The sequence below is a fragment of the Danio rerio genome, chromosome 20, assembly GCF_052040795.2.
Source record: "Danio rerio strain M-AB ecotype USA chromosome 20, GRCz13ab, whole genome shotgun sequence".
NCBI classification, from domain to species: Eukaryota; Metazoa; Chordata; class Actinopteri; order Cypriniformes; family Danionidae; genus Danio; species Danio rerio.
In genome coordinates, this window is record NC_141040.1 from 6400001 (window position 1) to 6425538 (window position 25538).

The following is a 25538-nucleotide window of genomic DNA, read 5'->3' on the forward strand; positions in this document are numbered from 1 at the left end:
AAATCTGAAATTAGCAGTCTGACTTTTCTGTTTAGTATGAGAATGTTACAAGTCTGAACGAAAGACTAAAAAATATGGACGATGCAACAGCGCCTTTTTCCAATTGAACACTTTAAAGGCAAAATGCCTCATGACAGGCACAAACTGTTGCAACAGACTGCTAAAATTGGAGCCTGTGCATGCGCAGAAGGGATTACAAGATGGAGCCAGAGCCACGGAATCCAGCTTCCAACTAAACACTTGTACGTCAAATCAACCAAGCCCCCCGAACTTCTCATTTGACTGCCCGTATCTGCACTATAACAAAGGCTTGCTAATTTAAAAACTCATAATAATAACCGGTTTAAAAACTGTGTGATGTAAGCTGTTTTTAATTATTTAATAAAAACAATACATGTTGGACTGCAGAAATAAACAATCTTTTATACACTCTAGCCAAAGTTAGACTCAGCTATGAGCACAAGTATATTTCTCCTATAACAGGTTGTTGGTATTTATTATCTTCACAGGGTAGAAATATCACTTGTAAAATATGAACAATAACATATGAACAGCACATACATTTTAGAAAGATTTTAATGTTTATTTACCAATCAACAGGACCCAAAATATACACATGATAGACAGCTAGTTGCCATGCGGAAAAAATTGTGCGTTTAAAAGATATAAACACTGCAAGATTTCTAAATATTAACAGGATGTTTACCTGGGCCGGAGTGGGATTCTTTTTCAGCCCTGGAGTTTCAAGCCTTAGACCGGCCCACCTCAGTTCACCACTGACTATATTAAAATAAGGTCATTTCCAATTCATTTTATAATTATACTATCACGTCTTTTTTTTTTTTTTTTTTTGAGAAAACAGCTGTTTTAGAACTTCAAATGTTCAACAACCCTTACATTATTATATGTCTTAACAATAAAAATGAAAAAAAAAAAAAATGTTACTCAGACGATGACCAAACCCGGGTTGGCGGTGTCATAACCTAACGTGCTAACCACTGTACCCCAACAGCTGTACAATGAATGGTGACTTATCTGGTTATATGATCATTAACCTGCAGGCTGCATCTTGCTCACGATGCTACGAGAAAATAGATAAAAAGAGCAGAGCTGCTGTAAAATAATGAATACGAAGACTGTGGTCAAGTAAATAAATAAATTAATTTAAAAAGTGTGACCGCTGAAAGCGACAGATTCTGGAGCTAGGGACACCGGCCCTCGCTGCCAAAAAACGGACCGGCCCACCGGGAATTCTCCCGGTCCTCCCGATTAGCCAATCCGGGCCTGATGTTTACACATCCCGTCTCTTCACTATATAAAATAATCCCTGTCAATTCTTACAATAAACTCATTAGCAGTATTAATACAGCAACTGATGTCTTCATGATATAGGCCTATCAGCTGCTGAACATATCTTGTATATTGTTTGTTATTTTTGCCCCACTTTAAATCAAATTCAAATAACCTTACAGGAGATCAATGTGGAGATCGGCAAACATTAGTTTTGTCTTCCTAATTATTATTTCAGACCCATAAAAAGAATCACTGCTAGATAATGATCACCAGTATTTTCCCTGTCATGGCTAGGCGTGTATTAGCAAACTAATAATAAAGCCTGATAAAGCCCTCACTTTACCCAATAAACAGTGCTCCATTAGATCCTGTAGATCAGAAAGTATAGTTTACTGCTTAACTCATTTTTTTAATGGTAAAATAACACAGAAATCAAATGACTTCAAATGAAATCAAAAACTTCAATGTCCTCCCGAAGCTCAGAAGATCTGTTTAAAGGGCCATGACACCCCCCTCTTTCGGTTAGAGTCTACTTCAGAATTTTTTCAAAAGATGCATGATTAATGGGCGTGGAGCTCCGCGAGCATCGGGCAGGAGTGGGCGCGGCCAGCAGGGGAGAAGGGGAGCGAATAACTGCTGTTGTCAGTTAGCTCACAAAATGAGACACAAAGAGGAGACGCATGAGTTTATAGTTTACAAAGTTAAAATGCAAAGAAATGTACAGTGATTTAATGCGCTGCTACATTTGTTATTTGTAATTTCATATACAGACAACAAGAATTTATATCATTATAAAGATAATCGTGTTCATGTAAACACTATAAATGAGGACTTCTCCCTCAATCCCCGTATCCAGCAGACTCAGTGCAGCAGGTCTCCTGACCCGTCTATTTTAACCATTAGCCCTGCTAGTAATCTGGAGGATTTAGGCAAACACAGCAGCACGGCGATGTGTCTGAATGTGAACGAACTCCTGATGAAAGACAGCGTCCACCATTCTCTAATTCTCGTGCTGCTCTCCCGACAAAAATGCTAGCAGCACACACACAGCTTTGCTGTATGATCGGACCTGACAAGATCGCGGGGGAAAACATGCAACAAACCCCGTGGATGATGGAAAAAAACGCATATGAGCCTTCATGAACGGCTAAATACTGTGCCGTGGTTTCTGTGTCTCTCAGCTCGGGCTTGACACTGGCAGGTCTGGCAGGTCTCATGAATAATTAAGCAGCCGGCTCTTCTCATAGGATAAGAAAACTCCGCTATGAATAATAATGAGAAACCGACGCGTCATCATTGCACTTGCAGTACTGCGCTACGTCGCCGATTTTGATCCCGCCTCAAAAATCATTTTAAACCCGGAAGCTGAAATTAGCTGACAAAAGCTCAAAATGATCCAGTTTTCCCCACAATTAAAGCTGACAGGTGCTAACATTGTCTTAACTGATGCTCAACACACACACATCTGTTAATACAAAAAAAAAAAGTTCTCCGGGGTGTCCTGAACCTTTAAAGAATCTGTCAATCACAACTGTCAATCACGATGACACGCCCCCTTTCTATAGCATTAAATTACTGGCTAAAAGCATACTGTTTACAAAAATTGATCTGCACCTATATCAGCTGATAACCAGTGCCCTAATTGACCAAAACTATCTTCGGAACATTTTATTGCAAGTGTAATAATTTTTTTTCATTTGAGCTTAAGTATCTTTCATTAACACGGAGGAGGCGGGCTTTACGACTTGTACAGCCGGGACCTTCACTCAAAAGTAGGCGTGAGACACACTTGGTCTGAACGCATTGCTGCAACTAACTGATGGAGAAGGGATAACGTTTGAGGCTGTTTTTCAGGGATGATGTATTTCTATAAATAATTAAGGTCCTTTTAAAATTAAAATAAAATTTAGCTTATTTATTTGTGCTCCAATACAGTGACAAGATTTACATTTAGAAGGTATAAAACTAATATTTAAACATCCAACGTTTGCACTTTTTCACTACTACCTTAATCGATCAACGTTTTTTTTCAAGTCTCCTCATACTTCAGTTGCTCATCAAATCTTGACCAATCAAACTTCTCTATAGTATCTGACATGCCCCGTCACCTTAAGACACTTCTCATTTGCATTTCATTTGATGCGCTTAAGCTCGACCACTCACTGGCAGAACTGTGATTAATAAACAAAACACTATTGGCTGTCTTTTTTAAATGGGAGGGGCTCTATGTCCCACCCCTCTTCATTTTTTTAGTTGAGATGACGTCATACATCGAATAAAAAACACACATTTCAAAGTATTTTTTAATGGATCTTTAGTGCTCCAGTACACAAGAAGCTGGTCTAAAGTCTTAATAAAGTAATACTTTCTGTCAAAAAATAAAGAACACAGAGCCTGACGTTTGCAGCTTTTAATTTAATAGTATTGTATTCATTTAATATTTGCATTTAATATTATCCCCAAAGCTGTGTAAATGTTGCTGTATATCATTAGACTGTTATCCTGTCTAATAAATCTGTTTTGTGAAATATATTTATGGGTAAACACTGTCTGCACATTTCCCAGAGATGGGTTGCGGCTGAAAGGGCGTAAAAACGTGCTGGATAAGTTTGCGGTTCATTCCGCTGAGACGACCCCGGATTAATAAAGGGACTAAGCCGAAAAGAAAATAAATGAATGAATGTCTGCACATTTATTGACAGTAAGTAACAGTTGACCATTTGTTTGGAGTTTGATCGACAGACAGTCTGACTGATCATAGTTCAGGTAATACGTAAGTGCCAGGCTGTATTTCATCTGACAGAGTATTAAGTAGAGTTAGTAGATTAACATCAGTGGTTTGAGCTTGAAAATTTATGTATATATAAAAATAATAAATAAATAAATAAATAAAATTATTAAAAATAAACAAATAAATAAATAAAAATAAGAAAAATTTATAACTAAATGAATAAATAAATAAAAATAAGAAAAATAAATAAATAGATAAAAATATAAAAAATAAATAAATAAATAAATGAAAATAATATAAATAAATAAATAAAATAAAAATGTTACTAAATAAATAAATAAATAATTATAAATAAACAAAATAAATAAAAATTATAAAATAAATAAATAAATAAGTAAAAAAGTAAGTAAGTAAGTAAGTAAGTAAGTAAGTAAGTAAGTAAGTAAGTAAGTAAGTGATTGTACAAAAAAGAAAGTCCAATCCATAGTTTGAACTCCTTGAGTCTATGAAAGGCTCTAAAAGTGTATTCAGATAAACAAGTAAATAACTAATGAAATAAAATATGTTCATGAGGAGTATAAGTATATAATATTATTTCCTTTTTCAATTTTTTTATTTTTTTGTTCATTACAGTCTACTTACATTATCAAATCATTAACAACACCTACGCTTCATTTATCCCAAGCTAACCTGATGTTAACAATTTATGCTAAGATATTTTTGCTTTGATTCAGTGTTTGCTTCAGGCTCATTTTTTACATTTTTTAATCATTTTTTTGCCACAGCTTTTTACAAAAGAATTTCCATGACACTTACTAGTGAGGATATGTATTATATTATTGCCTTTGTAAAATGTTTCTTTTTGTTGTTCATTACTGTCTGATTACTGTCTGCTTTTATTATCAAATCATTGTAAAAACAATGCTTAATAAAGGGACTAAGCTGAAAAGAAAATAAATGAATGAATAAATGAATGTAAAAACACTTTTATTTATTCACAGATAAACTGATGTTAATAATTTAATGCTAATGTATTTATGCTTTGATTCAGACGGTGATTTAGTAACAAAAGTGTTTACCTCAGGCTCATTTGTCACATTTTATAAATTATGTTATGGCATAACTTAAAAAAAAAAAAGTCAGGGACATTTCCACCACATTTACAAATAAGGATAAGTGTAATATCATTCCCTTTTTAAAATGATTGTTTTTATGGTTTATTGCTATGTCTGCCTTCATTAATCAAATAGTAAGGACATATCTATTTATTCAAAGATAATGAATAATAAATTAATAAATTAATGGTAATGTGTTTATGCTTTGATTCAGATTGTGATTTACTAACAAAAGTGTTTACTACAGGTTCATTTTTCAATTTTTTTTTAAAATTGTTATGGCATAACTTAGCTTTAAAGAAAATGCTGAATAAAAACCACACATCACTTTAGCAAATAAAATAAAATAAAATAAAATAAAATAAAATAAAATAAAATAAAATAAAATAAAATAAAATAAAATAAAAAATTAATTTAATTTAATTTATTAAAAAAGAATAAATAAAAAATAAAAGTAATTAATTAAAAATAAAATAAAAATAAATTATTTTAAAATAAAAGTAATTAATTAAAATGAAAACAAAACATAATTTCAAATAAATGTAATTATTTAAAAATAAAACAAAATGTACTTAATAAAAAATAAAAGTAAAAAATAAATAATAAAATAAAAAAGTAATTAATAAAAAATAAAAGTAATTAATTAAAAATAAAATAAAAAATGATTAAAAATAAAAGTAACTACTTAAAAATAAAACAAAATGCACTTAATTAAAAATAAAAGTTAAAAAATAAAATAATAATATAAAATTTTATTAAATTAAAATATTATTATTTTATATATTTAATGAAGTAAAATGCAATAAAATAAAATAAAATTGTCATTGGAATGTTTGGAATTTTTTAAAAATTAAATTAAATTAAATTAAATTAAATTAAATTAAATTAAATTAAATTAAATTAAATTAAATTAAATTAAATTAAATTAAATTAAATTAAATTAAATTAAAAATGTCCAAATATTCCATTGACACGTATAAGTGAGGATAAATATTATATTGCTTCATTTTCAGAATGTGACACATTTATTCCAAGACTTACTTATCTTAATAATTGAATGTTAATGCCTTTATTTATGCTTTGACTAATAAAGTATTTTATCTAAACTATAGCTCATGTAAGCATAAGTGCTTATTAATTCAGATTATTAAGCACTTTGTAAGCAAATACAGAAATCCATAATTCATTGTTTTCTAAAACTGCATGCACAAGCAGAAAACAAGAAGATGGATAACATAACAATTTTTTGGCAAAAAAACAACAACATTTGTATTTATATCATCTTGCAAAATATTTTATTAGCAATCCAGTTGTTTTCTACTATACAGACTCTATTTAAGGCTCTGATGTTTAAAACCAGATATTTACATGCAAAATAAAGTTTGACAGAATATCCCTTGTCTGTCAGATTTCAGCATTATTAAATCGCCGTCAGTCAGATCGGATAACAGCTCACTGCTTCAGCTGGTTAGATTACTTCAGAAAACTGAACTTGGAAAAATGGAAATAGAAATGATGTCATACATTTAGTCTAATCTGACAGTCATTTTCACAGCAGGCTCAGTTTAAATCATAAACCCTAAATACTGTCAGGAAATCTCAGCAAACAGAAAAAGATAGCTTCAAATGGGCTCTGAAGTATTTTGATAATAACATAAAGCCTAAAACCTGAGCTTTAATGCACATTTATCATCAATAAAATATGCAACTTTCCTTAAAAATGGATCATGTAAATAAAGCTGACAGGGGTGGTTTGCGCAATAATCACAGACTGGCTGTACATTGTGTCCCTTCATTCATGGTTTCTTATCAAATAAGTAAAAGGAAATGAAATATTGATTTTAGAATGACTTTGATACTTTAAGTATCTAAAGCTTCCACTAATGGACATTTTTTTCTCAGTACTTCTTTATTGTGTTCCCACAACTTTTTAAAGAGCTAGAAACATGCTCAGAGATTGATTGTGGCAGCTAAACGCAGAGAAAGAAAGAAAGAAAGAAAGAAAGAAAGAAAGAAAGAAAGAAAGAAAAAGTCAGGGTCAATCCATCCAGTACTTGATATCTTATTGTGTTATCGTTATTGTGTTATCTATAGATTGTTATTGTGACCAATTGGATTTACAATGACAGAAGAAATATAGTTATATAATATATAATATAGAGTTTTATTAAAGGGCTTACCCCTTTTTTAAGATTTAATATTAATATTATGGTTTTTCTGAGTGTGCCAGTTTAGCTTCAGTTCCCACAAATTAGATTTTTTTATTATAATGTGTTAAAAAGTGTCATTTTGGGGGGCGTGTACACAGCTCGTTGTTTTAGGGGTGTGTTGCTTGACGTGAAAATTAGTTTCGACTTCATGTCCAACTTAACAAGGAGGTGGAGCCAAGAGCGCCCCCGCTTTGTGTATGGCAACAGACAGGCAGACAGAGAGAAGCAACATGAGTGAGAGGATCAGCATTCAACTGTACGTGTACGACTCTGACAAAGACCAAGCAGAGAATACAAAATCATTTGTGTCTTTGTATAGTTTTACAGCCAAGCCCTGCTGAAAAATCCAGCTTAAACCAGTTTAGGCTGGTTGGCTGGTTTAAGCTGGGCAACCAGACTGGTTTTAGAGGGGTTTTGGCCATTTCCAGGCTGGTTTCCAGCCATTTCCAGCCTGGTCTTAGCTGGTCAGGCTGGAAAATGACCAGCTAAATCCAGCTAAAACCAGCTTCACCAGCCTGGTTTAAGCTGAACATAGCTGGTTTTGGCTGGACTCCTAGCCTGGCTAGGCTGGTCAAGCAGGTTTTAGCTGGATTTGGCTGGTCATTTTCCAGCCTGACCAACTAAGACCAGGCTGGAAATGGCTGGAAACCAGCCTGGAAATGGTCAAAACCCCTCTAAAACCGGGCTGGTTGACCAGCTAAAACCAGCCAACCAGCCTAGGCTAGTTTAAGCTGGATTTTTCTGTAGGGTAACTGTGTGCTAGGATTAAAGTTCCGAGCTTGTACACTGAGACTAATAACCACGCACACTAAATTAACTTTGACTGAGGCTATAACTAAAAAGCATCACAGACCGGATGCGCCGCTCAGAGCTGTGACACGGCACACCAGATGAGCACATTTGCATGTTATTTAAAATTACACTATTTAGATGGCGTTCTGTGGTGTGGCAGAAATATGAACAGTGTCCTGAGTAGTGGCCCAGCGCCGTGGACAGCTGTCGACTTGCAGCACCGGTGTGTGAATCCTAATAGATACAATGTTTACGCCACATTTACATGGGGCTTCAGCGTCAACGCTTAACAGATGGTGTGTCTGAAGTTGGGGCAGACGTGATAGTCAAAGCAGCGTCAGCCAATGAAATTAGTCAGCAATCGGCTACTGTCTGAGCTGGTGTATTTGCATACAGTGATCTGATTGGCTGATGCTTCCGTCTGAGCTTGAAAAGTTGAGAAAGTTCCAACGTCTGCAGCGAACTATGCCTCTGAAGCAGCGCCGACGGATCCACAATGCAGTTCGGCAACGCCTGACGTCACCCATTCAAACTGAATGGTAAGCCTTGAAGATGACACCCCATGTGATGGGGTGTTAGAATTCTAAAATGCATGGCGCTTCTGGTGTGTGACCTGCTTAGGGCAAGTATGTTATATCCAATGAAGAGATGTGCACATGAGGCAACACGCTCGCACTTTCCAGCTGCACCTAGTTAAGATCACAGGGAGCTTCTTTGACAGCGGGAAATGCAAACAGCTGAAGTTTAAGGAAGACGCAATGAAAAGTACATGTTTGCAAACCCACCTAAAGTTACAAACAATGTCGCCCATGAGAGCGATCATGTGAATGTTGATCTTGTGTTGAGCCCAATGAGCCTTACATCTAAAAATAGAGCAAGGGTGTTCCTCTGGTGACATTCCTGAGTCACACGCTGAAAATGGCGGACTTATAACAACAAACTAAGGATATGGTGACGCGCGCCTGTCAATCAATATTAGTGGGCGGGGGACCGCACTCCTCCATCAAGTTGCAGTCGCTCTGAAAACCGCTCCAATTGGTCCACCGTTTTTTGTGTTGTTAAACTGAAAAAAAAAAAGACTGTGTGTGTTTATATCAGCCCAATATGACGCTGATGCGGCTCTTTAGCGCTGCCCCAGTGGCTCCCTGGAGCTTTTTTAAAAAATGTTTGAAAACGGAAAAAGATGGGGGAGGTAAATATATTTTTGTTTTAATATGGTTTCTATAGGAGGACAAACAATCTTAACGTTTTCCAATGCTGTAAAAGTGTGTAGAATATTTATTTTCAACATTTCTGTCAACGAAGATTTGCGTCATAGCCTGCGACACACGGAATAGGCAGGTGGCTGTTGTAAACTATCCGGCGGCTGTGTGATGCGCCATGGAGCGTAAGCTGTCTTTGCCAAAGATGTACAGCGGGGCACGCTCTCTCATTTTCCCTCCCTGAGAGAATTCAAAGAAGCCCATCCCGATCACTCACTCAACGGTGATTATTTACAAGGTGCGATCGTTGATATGCAAACTGCATTTGGGAGCAGATTTTGCGAGTGGCGAAAGGAAAAAACGAGACTGTCTTTCCTTGTCACACACCCCTGGAGATTGACCCTTCCTTGTTGAGCACATTCCCAGTAAGGGGCACGTTATGCACGTTCATTTTGATGTTGTTTTTTGGAATCCTCAAAATAAAAAACATCAAAAATCTGATTTCTTTACTGCATTTCTTTAATTTCATCAAAGCAAAACATGATGCATTAATATTGTAATGAAGTTAAACTTGAACATTAAACATAATTCATTGATATTGTAATGAAGTTAAACTTTAACATTAAACATAATTCATTAATATTGTAATGAAGTTAAACTCGAACATTAAACATAATGCATTAATATTGTAATTAAGTTAAACTTGAGACGGCATCGTACAACAGAGTAGTCACGTGGTGCGTCATTCTCTACAGGATGCACTGAAGGGAAAAAAAAACATTTAATCATGAAGGCTCAGTATGTATTTGTAGCCAACTAAATCATTTTTCTAGTATGCTAATATAGCTAATATAAATACATACAGCATGTGTTGCCTTCATTATAAGGCTTATAATAGGCTTTTAATTTTTTGCGGCTCCAGACATATTTGTTTTTGTTTTTTTTGGTCCAGTATGGCTCTTTCAACATTTTGGGTTGCCGACCCCTGGTCTATACACTATACCTACACACATGTCTGTCCAAACAGCGTGAAAAGTAGATTTTTCACCATAGGTGCCCTTTAAGCGGCATAGGTGCCCATGCGGCATGGTGGCTCAGTGGTTAGCACATTTGCCTCACAGCAAAAAGGGCGCTGATTTGAGTCCTGGCTGGACCAGTTGACATTTCTGTGTGGAGTTTGCATGTTCTCCTCTTGTTCACAAGGGTTTCCTCCGGGTGCTCCGGTTTCCCCCACACGTCCAAAGACATGCGCTATCCGCTTGTTAAGTGGTGACGCATGTAATACTGTTTCCGGGTCCAAGCCGCCATTCATTTGAGTTGAGAAATCATTTGTTTATGATTACTTTTTATTCATATCACACATTAAAGTTAATTTACATAAAGTCAGTGCACACAACAATATCTGGGCTTGCTGCATAACAAATACCAACATTTTTACAATTTATAAAAAAATGAATCGGTTTCTAGCCATTGGTTATGGACATATATATTGCGATCGTGATTTTCGAAAGTATTGAATCGCTTTGTAAACGTTTATTTTTACCATTTCATTGGTCTACCCATTCAGTTGAATAGAGTGCTTGGACCCGGAAGCCGCTTTGTGTGACGTCACACTTAACAAGCGGATAGGTGATTTGACTTGGTCAAAAATGCCAAGAATGGACAGACTGGTTCATCTGATAGAAAGGTACGAGTAGTTTAAGGGTGCTTTCACACCTGTGAATCGATTCAGTTGTTCCGAAACAGAGATTACAATTGTTACATTGTTGCTCTTTGCTCTTGGAGCGGTTCGCTTTCACATTGCAAAGTTTCTAATCGGACCAAAAGAGCTAAAACAAGTCACGTGCGAGTGAACTCTCCTCACATTGGTCAGAGTGTCAGGGTTTATTTTGCAGCGTCCCGCTCAGCTGTCAGGAGAGGTGGTGGTTTGATGATTATTGAAAGGGTGCGCGCGATGTGTCTGAGGAGAGATGCTGTGGGGAGGGGTGAGAAGGGTGCGCGACGTAGCCTATTTAAGGACTGGGAGGGAGACGCGAGATTACCGGGAGATCATCACTTGTTTGCGGGCATCAGAAGACTCGCAAAACTTCCTGCCATGCTGATAACACTGTGATATAACCGCGCTCGGATCGGACCGCTTTCTCACTGTAATCGAACCGCTCCTGGGTTCGTTTCAATCGAGCCGAGACCACCTCATTCAAGCGATCTCGGAGCGATTACTTTGGCGTGGAACAGAGCGCGATTGCCCTGTTCACATATGCTAAACGAACCACGCTAACTGGGCAATCAAGACACGTTCCGAAACAAAAGTGTAGGTGGGAAAGCACCCTAAATAACCACAGAAGATCATCTCTGAATAGTGACACTGATTCAGCAAATACCGTATATGTTTCCACGAACAACAATAACACATAGTTCAGCAGTCAGCGCATACACATATTAGATCAGGCATGTCCAAACTCGGTCCTGGATGGCTGGTGTCCTGCAAAGTTTAGTTCTAGCCCCAATCAGATACACCTGGGCTAGCTAATCAAGCTCTCACTAGGCTTTCTAGAAACATCCTTGCAGGTGTGTTGAGGCAAGTTGAAGCTAAAATCTGCAGGACACCAGCCCTCCGAGTTTGGACACCCATGTATCAATACTCCAATGCCAATCAGAAAAGTAAGTGGTGCTCATCTGAGGTGCTAATCTACAAGCCAGATATAAAGAATGGATTTATCTTTATCTTGTCAACAAAAAGAAAAAAAGAGAAGGTACAGAGGAATCTAGAGGGAATAAAAAGACAGCGAAAAGGAAGCGAGACAGAATAAAGGAGAAGGTCAGTGCTCTGTATGTTGAATTGAAAAAGCCAATTAGCATTTGGCATGCAAGTGTTCTGGCACTCAATCCACTGCCATTGTTTCTTAAACAAACGCATCAGTAATTATGATTCTGAAAGTGAACATTTTTTTCATCAACGCATGTCTAATTATTTTAATCACGCAGCAACGAGATTTGTAAAGAACTGTCAAATATGTAAATAAATCAATCAATTAGAGCGAGGAGGATCGCAAGATGTTCTAGTGCTCCGCAGACAGTTTGTTTCGCATAAATAATCAATGAACACTGCAGAGATCCACACTGCACTTCAGACTGAACGTTATGACACCACAGCGTTTTTTTTCTATCAAAGCAATCCGAGGGCAGCACATCAAAACCGATCTGAACATGGAAAATGCCTATGTTGATGCTTTGTGTGTAGGCATAGGTGTTACCTTCAGTTCACCCATCAAAGAGAAAGGAAAGATCTTTGTTAGGAGTATAATAGATGGCAGAATAGAGATTTTAAAACATGACTACACACACACAAGGGCAAAGTTGGCACTTTGATACAAAGCCCATGGCATTCATTAAAACCAAGGTCACAAAGCACTTTTCTCCTCATAGACTTTCATTCATACTCATGTGCATGCAGCAGACTGTAAACACAAGCTTGTGCGACAAGTTTCACATGTTACTGCATTCAAAAGTTCAAGTTTGGTGAAGACTGCAATTTCGCATTACATGATTGCGTGAGACCAATAGAAGTTGGTCCTGTCTTGTTGGTCCGTGACCTTTTTGCACAAATTAAAAATGATAAAAAATATGAAACTTACTTTATCAATGTTCCTAATCATCTTGTTTTAGTTCGCCATTTTTCGTATTTTCACATTTTACAAATTCCACATGCTCAAACTCTAGTGTGGACGTAGTTTAACAGTAGTGGTTCTAGACCACAGTAACTCTGGAACTAGGCAAAGGCCACTTTTACTTTTAGAAACCATATTGAAATATGATATATGGCAATATTTACAAATTACATATATGGCATACAAGTATGCATTCGTTTTCTTTTTGGCTTAGTCCCTTTATTAATCTTAAATTATCACAGCAGGAATGAACTGCCAACTTATCCAGCACGTTTTACACAGCGGATGCCCATCCAGCTGCAACCCATCACTGGGAAACATCCATACACACTCATTCACAAACATACACTATGGAAAAACTTATTCAATTCACTTATATCTTGTGAGGGAAAGCGGGTGAAGGACATACGGACTCCCCATAGAAATGCCAACTGACCCCACCGAGGCTCGAATCAGCGAGCTTCTTGCTCTGAGATACTCCCATGACAAACGGGATGCTTACCAGTTTAATAATGATTTGACCAGCTGTAGTTAAAAATCAGACTGTTATAATCTTCTAAGCATAAGGGCTTTTTATGCGGTTCTGTCACCATCTTGTGGATAGAAAACGTCAAGTGTCTTTGGTCTACTACACTATGGCAGGCTAATGGCCGCTCACGAGCTCTCTGAGAAATTGTAAATACTTTAAAATAGGCACTATTCTTACAAATAAACTGCATAGTTGCAATCTGAACAACTACATTCTTAACTAAAAAGCCTCAAAAGTACATTTTGTTGACCAAAAGCTGTAATATTTGTCAAACTGTAGTGTCTCTCTGGTTGTTGCTGGCTGTATGCGGGCGGAGTAATACACAGAGGTGAAGGGTGAAGAGGCCTTTGTGTGATGTTACTGACAAAATATCGCACAATATAGCCAATCAGATTCAAGAACCACACAGAACCGTTGTATATATATATTCTCCTATAGGAACATAAATCGACAGTAATGCAGCAACTGTGTGCATAAAAAAATGATTACCGTAATCATTTAAAGATAAAAATGTACTTGTTAACTAATTTCTTACGAGCCTTAAAAGCAGAAAGCAGTGTTTTTAGATGATAAAATCCTCATTTTATTTTCAGCTTTTTAAATAACTTAACTGTCAAAAGCTAATAGTCTAATTCAAATACCTAAAATCAATCTTAATCATTCATTAGCAAACATCCAATATAAACATACACTGTAAAAAAAAAAAAAAAAAAAAAATATATATATATATATATATATATATATATTTTTTTTTTTTTTTTTTTGCAGCAGCCAGGGTGCAAGAAAAAAGTAAAAATAACAGACATTAAATTACAGAAATGCACCAAAAATTTAAATGAAAGGAAATTTCTTTAATTTAACATCTCTTATTTTATGGTAAATTATAGTAAACAGCACAAAAAAAAAAACAACGTAAAAAAGCGAAAACATTTTTACACTGTAGTTTAAGCACATACTTTTAAGGCTTGCGGAATGACAGACACATTTAAATAGGTGCACAAATTTCCAAAATTATTCAGTGTGTTTAGCCTACAGAAGTGTTTAGCTGGCTGGTTAGTAATTGACAGTAGCTATGTTTCCATCCACCTCTTTTGATGGAAAAGCTCAAAAGGATGGAAAAGTTGATGGAAACGCCATGAAGCGCATACATTTAAAAAATGCGCATTAAAAACGTATGTGCATCACTGACTAGGATAAACCTTTTATTCGATAAGAAAAGATGCGCATAAACTACGATGAATACACTTTTAACGCACAAATTTCAGTATGCGCATTAAAAAAAGTCATGTGATTTTGTGATAAGAGATCATGTGATGATGCAAATGTGTGTAAATGGACAAACCAGCAGGCTGAGCACACTGTTTGTATATAGCTCAGTGTTCGGAGAATTCCATAACCAGGCTGATTCCTGTACTGCATTTTCATGATTTGTTTAGATAGTCACAGCCTCTTAAAATATATAGAAAATGCAGTGTACACTCCATTGCCCCTCACCTTGGCAACCCTCTAGACCCACCTTCAGTTCCACAGGTTTTTTTTTTCATCACATTATTTGCATAATCCATTTTGTGAATCATGCACTAAAACAGCACAGCTAGTATGTGCAACTACAAAAAACAATTCCAGCACACACAATTCCTACTTAGTAAATTCCCCAAACAATCTCAGTAAGAACTGAAAGGCTCAGATAATAGCAAACCTAACCCGTATCACCTACTATCATCTGTTAAGCAGACATGCTGCACAAAAAAACAGATATAACAGCTGTACACCTGTGCACAGTTTCCCTCATGTAAGTTGAGATCAGAGTGCAGCACGCTGGATGCCAGAACTTTTATCTGCACCACCACAGGCGTGTGATTGCTCACACTAGCTCTCAGTGGCCGATGCATGGTGGATTGAATGGAGGGAAAGGGAGTTCTGTTATGGTTCACAGATGACGGGGGAAAATAAACAAATAAAAACATTCTGACTCTTACCAAAAAGGGAGTAAACGATGCCCACTGTGATGTCTGCAGCAACTGGGATGTTGGACTGGAAGGTGCTGTTGTCCAGTCCTTGCATCTGTAACACACACACACACACACACACACACACACACACACACACACACACACACACACACACACACACACAGACACACACACAGACACACACACACACACACACACACACACACACACACACACACACACACACACACACACACACACACACACACACAGTTTCAGGTGACTTTTCATAGATTTTTCCATTGATTTTATACAACCCAAGCTCATTCTGGAAACGTAACCCCGGGGACGTTTCTGGAGACCGCGATTTACGTGGCCGGAGGTACATACGGCCGCGTTTAGTTTTTTTCTAGCGAATGCTGCGGGGCGGTGTGGCGCCGCTCCGCTCCTCCTCTTTGCACTCGCCGGCCAACGGCTCGCCTTCGAGTGGAGGGCTTTCTCGATGCAACCAGTTTGTCCGCTTAGCTCACAGCGTTACGTCGGCGGAGCGAAGGCCCCGGAGGAGGAGGAGGAGCCAGCCGCGGAGACAACGACCGGGATCGAGTCCGGGGTACAGCGGTTCCAGAAATCAGGTAAGATGAAAAACAGAATCCGAAAAATAAGGGCGAGAAGGCGGCGGGATCAGAAAACGCAGTTGAAATCGAAGACAAGGGCTTTTGCTTTTTTTTTTTTCTGGACTGCTTTTGCAAACCGTAGCTCGGGTTTAGGGAAGGAGTAGGAGGAGGAGGAAGAGGAGGGCGGCCGGGTCGGCCGAATGGCGCCCTAGACGCGAAAAAGTGCGCACAGCGGCCTCTCGCGGATCCGCAAAAACAAAAACCGCTCGAATACGTACCTCCCGGGACGTATCTCGCGGTCCGCAGAAACGTCCGCGGGGCTACGTTTCCACAATGAGTCCGGGCTGATTTTATAACAATTAAATATGGGGAATTTATCCTAAAATGCAATTTTATGTTGCGAAAACTACTGTAAATAATGGAGCTGCGCATTGATAGATTTGTTCTTAGGTGTCTGGACCCAACTTTGGGTTCTCTGTAAACTGGACTGACAGCTTCAATTTACTAGAACTTCAATGTTAATCTGTTTGACACAAACTACATTAAAACATTATAGAAATGAAGAATAATTAAATTGAATTAAATAACGTAATTATATTATCTAAAAGACATTGCACTTAGTGTAATGGATTTCTTTTTAAATGTCAACTAGTGATCGGTCAATCTTGAACGATTTGTTCATTTTGAATGAATCTTCAATATGACTCGGTAACTAGGAGTCCTCTTAGAGCCGGAAAAAGAATTGATCCGTTCATCTCTCGAGTCCTCTATCGGGTCTGAGTCATTCGTTCACCATGACTCAGGGGGGTGCGACACAAGGAGTCATGGTGTTAATTTGCTTCTTTTGATGACAGCAGTAAAGAATTTGAACTGTACAAGCTAAAATGTAACATTTATTTTTATCTTTTTTATTCACAAAGTTGCCCAGAAATGGGTTGCGGCTGGAAGGGCATCCGCTGCGTAAAAACTAGCTGGATAAGTTGGCGGTTCATTCCGCTGTGGCGACCCCGGATTAATAAAGGGACTAAGCCGACAAGAAAATGAATGAATGAATGAATGAATGTATTCTCAAAGTGTGCAGCTTTTGTCAATGCAGTGTATCTTAATGGGCTTCTGGAGGAACATTTCAAGTACACCACTAGTACACTGACATTAGTATGCCTACTAGGTAAAGTATACTTTTATATTTGACCTTTACTTAAGTATACTTTTTTTCCTAAGGGTGTATTTACTGACTTCCCAAGATCAGTCTTGTACAACTAGGGGGAGTATTGCTTCTCTGACAGCCAAGTTGGGTCAAAGCTAGGGATGCTCCGATCAGGTTTTTTGCAGCCAATAAAGACTACTGATTCCTTGTCATGGTGATTGGCTGATACTGAGTGCCGATTTTAATGCTCAAGCTTTACAATGCATTTGGCACATTTTCCCTCTAAGTGTTAACCATAAGGGAAGATCTTGCCTTACCTAAGAGAATAAATGAAGGATGCTGCATATAATACCTTAAACATGTCTCTAATAACCATTTAGGCGTGAAGGTGTCAAGGCCAGAAGCAGATTTACAGAAAATAATTCATTCATTCATTTTCTTGTCGGCTTAGTCCCTTTATTAATCCAGGGTCGCCACAGTGGAATGAACCACCAACTTATCCAGCACGTTTTCACGTAGAGGATGCTCTTCCAGCCTCAACCCATCTCTGGGAAACATCCACACACACTCATTCACACACATAAAAATTGAAAACTGTTTTTATTCTAGCCAAAATAAAGCAAATAAGACTTTCTCCAGAAGAAAAAATATTATCAGACATACTGTGAAAATTTCCTTGCTCTGTTAAAAATAATTTGGGAAATAATTAAAAAAGAAAAAAGAAATCAAAGGGGGGCGAATAATTCTGACTTTAACTGTACCTACATACATACATACATAAACACGTTTATACACAGAGACGACAGTGTGTTTCCTATAGGTGGTTTGTCTCACTCACCTGTGTGAAACACATTCAGAATTGCACAAGGTTTTCCAGAAACATGAAGTGTAATTTCAGGCCAAACACTTCTATTTGCCTAATCATTGCTTTCTGTGCCACCCCAGGCCTATCAGCACAAAAGCGGTTTCATTTTCCACTGTAAAGCAGATAACGGATCTCTTTGGAATGTAATACAAATGTGTCAGCCATTGTCTTGGTACTGTATGGGTAATGTAAACACTGATCTGGACGATGATATCTCTCCTATACTTACTGAGTTAAATAACAAAAAGTGTAAATACATGAATAAATAAATGGTGCTCTTTTATCTAACCAGCTATGGAGAAACTGGCAATTAGGAAACAGAGTGGCTACGTTATGCTTTAAACGTCCAGTATTCCGGGTTTGTAACTAAGGCTGTGTAATTTGGGGAAAATATATAATTGTGATTATTATTATTTTTTTGATAGATATTGCAATTTTGGTTGTGCGATTTGATTAAGAAACCAAGCTTCAGCTCTATATTCTGTATTATAGCTTCTTACTGCTCAAATGCAGTGAGTGTTAGTTAAAAAGATAGTAACTTTAACATTTATTCAAATTAGTTTTTAAATATTCAGAAATTAAACACTCATTTTTCTCTAGAGCAAACAGTAAACACAAATAAAATGACCTTACCTTTCTGTAAACAAGTTCAACTTAAATTAGGGAGATAATTTCACTTATTATACAAACAAAAAAGTGGTACTGGAAAATGCAGGGTACGCCCGGGATCCTCTAAATGAAATTTAAAGACCTTTGCAATACCATTTTAAATGAAATTCAATGCCAACTTCATACACATTCCGACAGAAGTATAAGGGAAAAAATGTAAAATCTGAATACATTTTGAACCCTAGATAATAATTACGTACAAGTGACTACTTGAATTGAATAAAACATTTTATTTAAATGGTCAGTTATATTAAATACATACCCAACAGCGTAACACACATTTGATTTTTAATAACAATTAAATTTGAATATGGTGTTTTCGCAAAGACTCTCAAGTCCTGTCAACTTCTGCTTTTGGCTTTTTTTTAACGCGTTTGCCATAGAGTCGGTATTGAGTCACAGTAAGATAGGATGTGCCTTGCCTGTGGTGGCTTCTAATGTAGAAATTAGAGGTGTGAACCTTCTAAGGGTGTCACGATTTAGATTTTACATCGAAATTGATCGAAATTCATGCTCAATTTCGATTATTGAATCAAAAAATAGAATCGTCGATGCTGCCACGCCCCCATGTCACGTTAGCTTGGCTTGTCAAGCGGAAAAAAGACACGCTTGTTGAAGAACTTGTTGAACTCCAGACGCAGGAGACCCGTCGACAGAGCTTAAACCATCTCCTCGTCCGTGTAAAAGTATTTTGGATTTCCAGTGAGTAATGTTGACAACGTTCGTGTTGTCGAAAAAAAAAAAACACAGTTTGAAAGCTCTGCTATGTATTAGGGTTGGGCCGATAGACAACACGGGCATCGCAATGTTTTTTCTTTGATATTATTCGTCTATTGATGCTTCTGTAGGGGCAGACGCCATCGTTCCACTCGTTCGCACTTTCCTGCTTGTTTGTTTGTTTTATTGAGAGCGTTCCGCATAGTTCGCTTGCACAATTTTGATTGGGCAGACCGAAAGTGTGCTCACTCAATTGGCTATTAAGACTCTCATACACAGACGGCAGTCACGCATTTGCTCTGGGTGGAGGAAATTAAATAATATATGTTTCATATTGCAGCCTCTTGTGATATAAGAGCGAATGTAATCTTGTAATCGCAAAGTTTCAAATCAGATTGCAATTGGATTTCGATTAATTGCACAACACTGTTTGTAATTGTGCCATGCTATTCCAGCAGGGCCGGCCCTTGGCATAGGCAGTATAGGCAAATGCTAAAGGCGCTGTACATCCAGGGGGTGCCAGAAATGAGCGGGGGTAAGTTGGTTTTGTTTTTAATATTCCTGACACACATTCAGTGATAGATGGCAATAACTCAAAAACCTCTTACCCTAAAAAGATCTAAAGTGTGTTTTTCTACAAAAAGACAAAGCTGGTTATGTTTCACAGCTGTCTTTTCTTTTTTTTCGCTCGATATTACGAGCACTGCTCCGTTTAGCCTGGGATATGCGTTTAGCCGGGAGAGCTGAGCTCGCGCAGAGTGGAGCTCTCCGTAAGGGACCGTCGGAAAAGTGCTTTTTTTTTTTTTTGCTCTATCCTGCTTGTTTTATTTTAAACACAACTAATTTTCTCTTAAATGAGCACAACAGTTACTAAAGTAGTCAAATGCTTCATTCATTCATTCTAGATCTGTGCATTCTTACATTAACACCTCTGTTATCAAACAAAACACAATGAGAGATTCATTTGCTGCTCTTCACTAAATAACTATAGTAACTTTAATCAATATGCAAATACAATTAAAAGTTAAATAGATTTCATAGCTTTATTTAATTTCTGTATAGGCCATTGATTTTAATAGGTTAAACCTTTTATTTTATTGTCAATATTTTATATTGTTTGCTATGTATTCTATCATTTGAAGCTATTTGTTGTCCCATATTTTAACATCCCAACGTTGATAGATATGACATAACATTGCTAATCATTAAATGGCTATAGTGCTATTATAACGTTTGCCTACAAAGTGACTTCTGGCCTTGCTCCTTCTTATCTGCTCTCACTTCTGCAGATCTATGTGCCCTCCAGAAACTTGCGTTCTGTGAATGAACGTCGCCTCGTGGTTCCATCCCAAAGAGGGAAGAAATCACTTTCGCGAACGCTCACGCTCAATCTGCCCAGTTGGTGGAATGAACTCCCTAACTGCATCAGAACGGCAGAGTCACTCGCTGTTTTCAAGAAACGACTAAAAACTCAACTATTTAGTCTCCACTTCACTTCCTAATCTGCAATTGCCTCTCTGAATATCACACTAACTGTACCCAATGAAAAAAAAAAAAAATACTAATGCTTTCCTTCTTAGACTTTACAGACCTGAAACTTGCCTATAGCACTTATTCATTGTTGCTCTTAGTTGTGTAAATTGCTTCCTTGTCCTCATTTGTGAGTCGCTTTGGATAAAAGCGTCTGCTAAATGACTAAATGTAAATGTAAATCTGTTATTATTAATTTATTAATAATTATATTATAACATATTAATGTAACTACCCCCATCATTCCTTGCTCAAGCAAATGTGTAAATATTAGATCTATTCAGCAATAATGTTAATTGCATTGGCGTATTTATCTGACGTTTTCCCAGCTTGTAGTAGTCGATCAAAAAGCTGTTTAGTTTCGTATGGCTATACACTAGCAGTGGAATTTACTGCGATGTGACGGGGCGCCACCTGAAATCTTGCCTAGGGCGCCAAATTGGTTAGGAGCCGGGCCTGCTATTCCAGGCTCACATGGAAACACAACTGGAATCATACCTGACTGCTTATAAAACGGTTCAGCACAAGAGTGCAAAAGTGTCGGGTGCACATGGAGAGGAATGAGTGTGTCTTGAAAACATAATTTGTCAAACCCACTCAGAATTCGCAATGCTTTCAAAAAACGTGGAGCACTGATACGAAAGTGTCTAGAGCATATAAAGAGAATGAGAAAAGAAGAGCAGAGAATACAGAGGGCAGAAAAGATAAGGAGCTACTGTGTGCAGGAAGATCCAAGCGGGGGTCACAGAAGCAATGAAGATGGGGCAGGTTGGGACAAGGCCAGTACGATTAAGGACCAAAGGTTGAGCCAGAGGGATGGAGAGATGAAGCACAGCCAGATGGACAAGGAAACTGAAGGAGACTAATGCCAAGCTGAGTGGTCAGAAAGGACTCCAGTGCTCGGAGGCCTGAGATGGGGAGAAGAAATCCACCTGCCAAGATGGAATTGGGGCTTGAAGGCCAGAGACAGATCCAACTATTGGGAAGAGCTTAAAAAGATGGAGATGAGAGAATGATGGGAAATAACAAAAGTGAACCCCAAATCTGGATGGGAGTGCAGAACACAGGACCAACAGGGCTGAACAATAAACCGTTTGAGCATCTATTTCACTGTGTGTGTATCCGCAATTGACATTTTGCAGGATTAGATTATTTATTTAAGATTAAGATGAATAAAATCTAATGTTAAATAATGTTATATATATATTTAAACTTTGAAAAATGAACTACACTGTTTCAATTCACTATGATCTTTTATGTGAAGCTGCTTTGACACAATCTACATTGCAAAAGCGCTATACAGATAAAGGTGAACTGAGCTGAATTGAATAATCGTCTGGTAAAATATTGCAGCATATATATTTCAGCAAAACAAAGTATATATAAACAGTAAATACAGTTGAAGTCAAATTATTCCCTTCCTGTGAATTTTTTTTCCTTTTTCGCACATTTTCCAAATGACACTTAAGAGCAAGCCAATTTCCACAGTAGTTCCTTTAATATTTGTTTTATTTGGCTAGAATAACAGCAGCTTTATTTTTATTTATTTATTTTTTTGCATTTTTTTGGTCTTTAAAATGATTAGATAACTTAAACGATTGATTGTCAAAACCACTGTTATCCAATAGTTAACCTAATTAACCTAATTGAGCCTTTAAACTACATTATATGCTGAATACTAGTGTCCTTACAATATCCAGTAAAATATTATGTACTGTCATCCTGACAAATAAATAAGAAATCAGTTATTAGAAATTAGTTATTAAAACTATTATGCTTAGAAATGTGTTAAGCGTTTCCCAGAGATGGGTTGCGGCTGGAAGGGCATCCGCTGCGTAAAAACTTGCTGGATAAGTTGGCGGTTCATTCCGCTGTGGCGACCCCGGATTAATAAAGGGACTAAGCCGACAAGAAAATGAATGAATGAATGAATGTGTTCAGCAGACTCTCCGTTTAACTTTTCGTTTAGCAGAAATTGGCTTAAAAACATAAAGAAGGGCTAATAATTCAGAAGGACTAATAATTCTGACTTTAACTGTATATAGAACCAGTGGATAAGAGGATAAAAGAGGAAAATCGTACAAAGCACCAAACAGCTCAGACATCATCAATCCGCTTGTTAAGTGTGACGTCACGCAAAGCGGCTTCCGGGTCCAAGCACTCTATTCAACTGAATGGGGAGACTCATGAAATGGAAATAATTGTTTACAAAGCGATTTAATGCTTTCGAAAATCACGATCGCAATATATATGTCCATGCCTAATATCCGATGGCCAGAAAGTGATAAATTTTTTTATAAATTGTTACATTTTTGGTATTTGTTATGCAGCAAGCCCAGAGATTGTTGTGAACACTACGATTTTATATAAAATTAACTTTAATGTGTGATAGGAATAAAACATGATCATAAACGAATGATTTCTCAACTCAAAATGAATGGCGGCTTGGACCCGGAAACAGTATACATACGTCACAAACACGTCACCACTTAACAAGCGGATAGCTCAATCTCAGCAGAGGGAGGCTGTCCTTTAGCTCCATAAGCAACTCCTCATATGTTTGAGCTGCAGATAAGCAGAAGAGAGATGAAGATGAGGTCAATGTAAAAATCTGCTGATGGCACTATTTATAAAATTCAGAAAATTGTTTGTCATGCTGACTATTTACCTTATTTTTCGCCGACGAGCGGGCGCAGCCATTTAAATCTTTTTGGCTGGAGACTTCCGGTCTCATTCACTTCCATTCATTTTTAGCCATTAAAAACTGCTCGCTTCGCTGTTTGATGTTGCAAACTGATATTTTCTTATTATGTTATTCTACTTAGTCTGTATATTCATGCAAACATTTGTTTGTAGAGCAAGTAGTTTGACCTTTTTCTGCCGTTTATTATTCCTAGTCATTTCTCCCATAGGCGACTGAATCGAAAGTTCTAAAACAATCGCGAAAACAGGCGCACTTCTGCATTTTATTTATTTATTTATTTATTTATTTATTTATTTATTTATTTATTTATTTATTTATTTATTTATTTATTTATTTATTTATTTATTTTTATTATTAGAATATGCAAAAAGGTACATAAATTGGGATCATACAAATACAAAAAACATCAACAAAAAACCATAACAAAACAACAATAAAAAAAAACAAAAAAAAACAATATAGTCAGGTACTGTTAGGTGTGTGTGTGTGTGTGCATGTGTGTGTGTGTGTGTGTGTGTGTGTGTGTGTGTGTGTGTGTCCATGTAAAGGTAACTTGGTGGAAGGTCAGATTACATACATTAGGAACAATGTTAGCCAATAAATGAATCTAGTCTCGCAGATATAAGTAAAACAGATACAAAAGAAACCAGTCAGAGTTAGGGAGTAACAACTATGCTTAGTAATGTATAATAGAAATAATGACAGTAAAAAGAAAGAAAGGACAACAGTAATAATAAATGAAAATGATAATAAATCACAAGTACTACCGTAACTACTACTACTGCAGAAAGTTACTTATATTACTATATCATTATTAACTACTATTGCTGCTACTACAATCACAACCACAACTATTACTACTATAATGTCTACTACCGCTGATACTACCACAACAATGACTACCACTACTGATACTACAGCGTCTGCTACAACTAATACAACGTCTACTACTACTACTACTACTACTACTGCAATCACTGCTACTACAACATCTACATCAACGACATCTACTACTGGTACTACTACACCAACAACGATTACTACTGCTACAACGACACTTTTACTACTTCTGCTACCACTATACCAACGACATCAACTACTACAGGAACTAATACTTCAATAATCACAATTACGATCGATACTACTACAATGACTACTACTACTACTACACCAACAACGACTACTACTACTACTGCTACAACGACACCTTTACTACTTCTGCTACCACTATACCAACGACATCAACTACTACAGGAACTACTACTTCAAAATACAATTACAATCGATACTACTACGATGACTACTGCTACAACTACTACTACTACTACAACAACAACAACAACAATTACTGCAACCTTAATAATGATAATCGTATTAATATTTATATTAATGATAATGAAAAGATAACAGGAGGAAAGGTCAGAACAGTAATAATATTAATGATAACAAAAGTAAAAGTAATACCATTAATGATAAAAGTGGCAGGGGGAAGGGGAGTGCACTTCTGCATTTTAGAATAAGGTCAATATCCTTCCTAGTACTCTCCTTTTTTCTAAATCATCATTTTTTTCCTTCTGAATTTGTCTTTGAAACGTGCACATATGCTGTAAATCCTTTGAACAGCATGTCAGCTTTTTTTCTGAGAGTAACAGCTGTGCATAATTCTTAAATACTGTGTATAGCCTTTAACTTTCATTAGGCTAATTGACAGACTCTTTAAATCACATCTGTGTAAATATTCCATCTCTCTCCTTTTCCCTCCCTTCTTCCCTCATGCACACATATGCAGCATACTGATCA

General features: G+C 36.9%; 2 protein-coding genes across 3 annotated transcripts in view; both read right to left on the reverse strand.

Moving 5' to 3' along the window:
• dsc2l (desmocollin 2 like) overlaps positions 1-25538 on the reverse strand; it is a 1349056-nt gene that overhangs the window by 278829 nt on the left and 1044689 nt on the right. The window lies entirely within an intron of this gene.
• The window catches only part of opn7a (opsin 7, group member a), a 66870-nt gene that overhangs the window by 28507 nt on the left and 12825 nt on the right, over positions 1-25538 (reverse strand). For both annotated transcript variants that reach the window (XM_087297802.1, NM_001316948.1), the window contains 1 exon segment: positions 15520-15604. In XM_087297802.1, the coding sequence (XP_087153928.1) occupies positions 15520-15604 (85 nt within the window).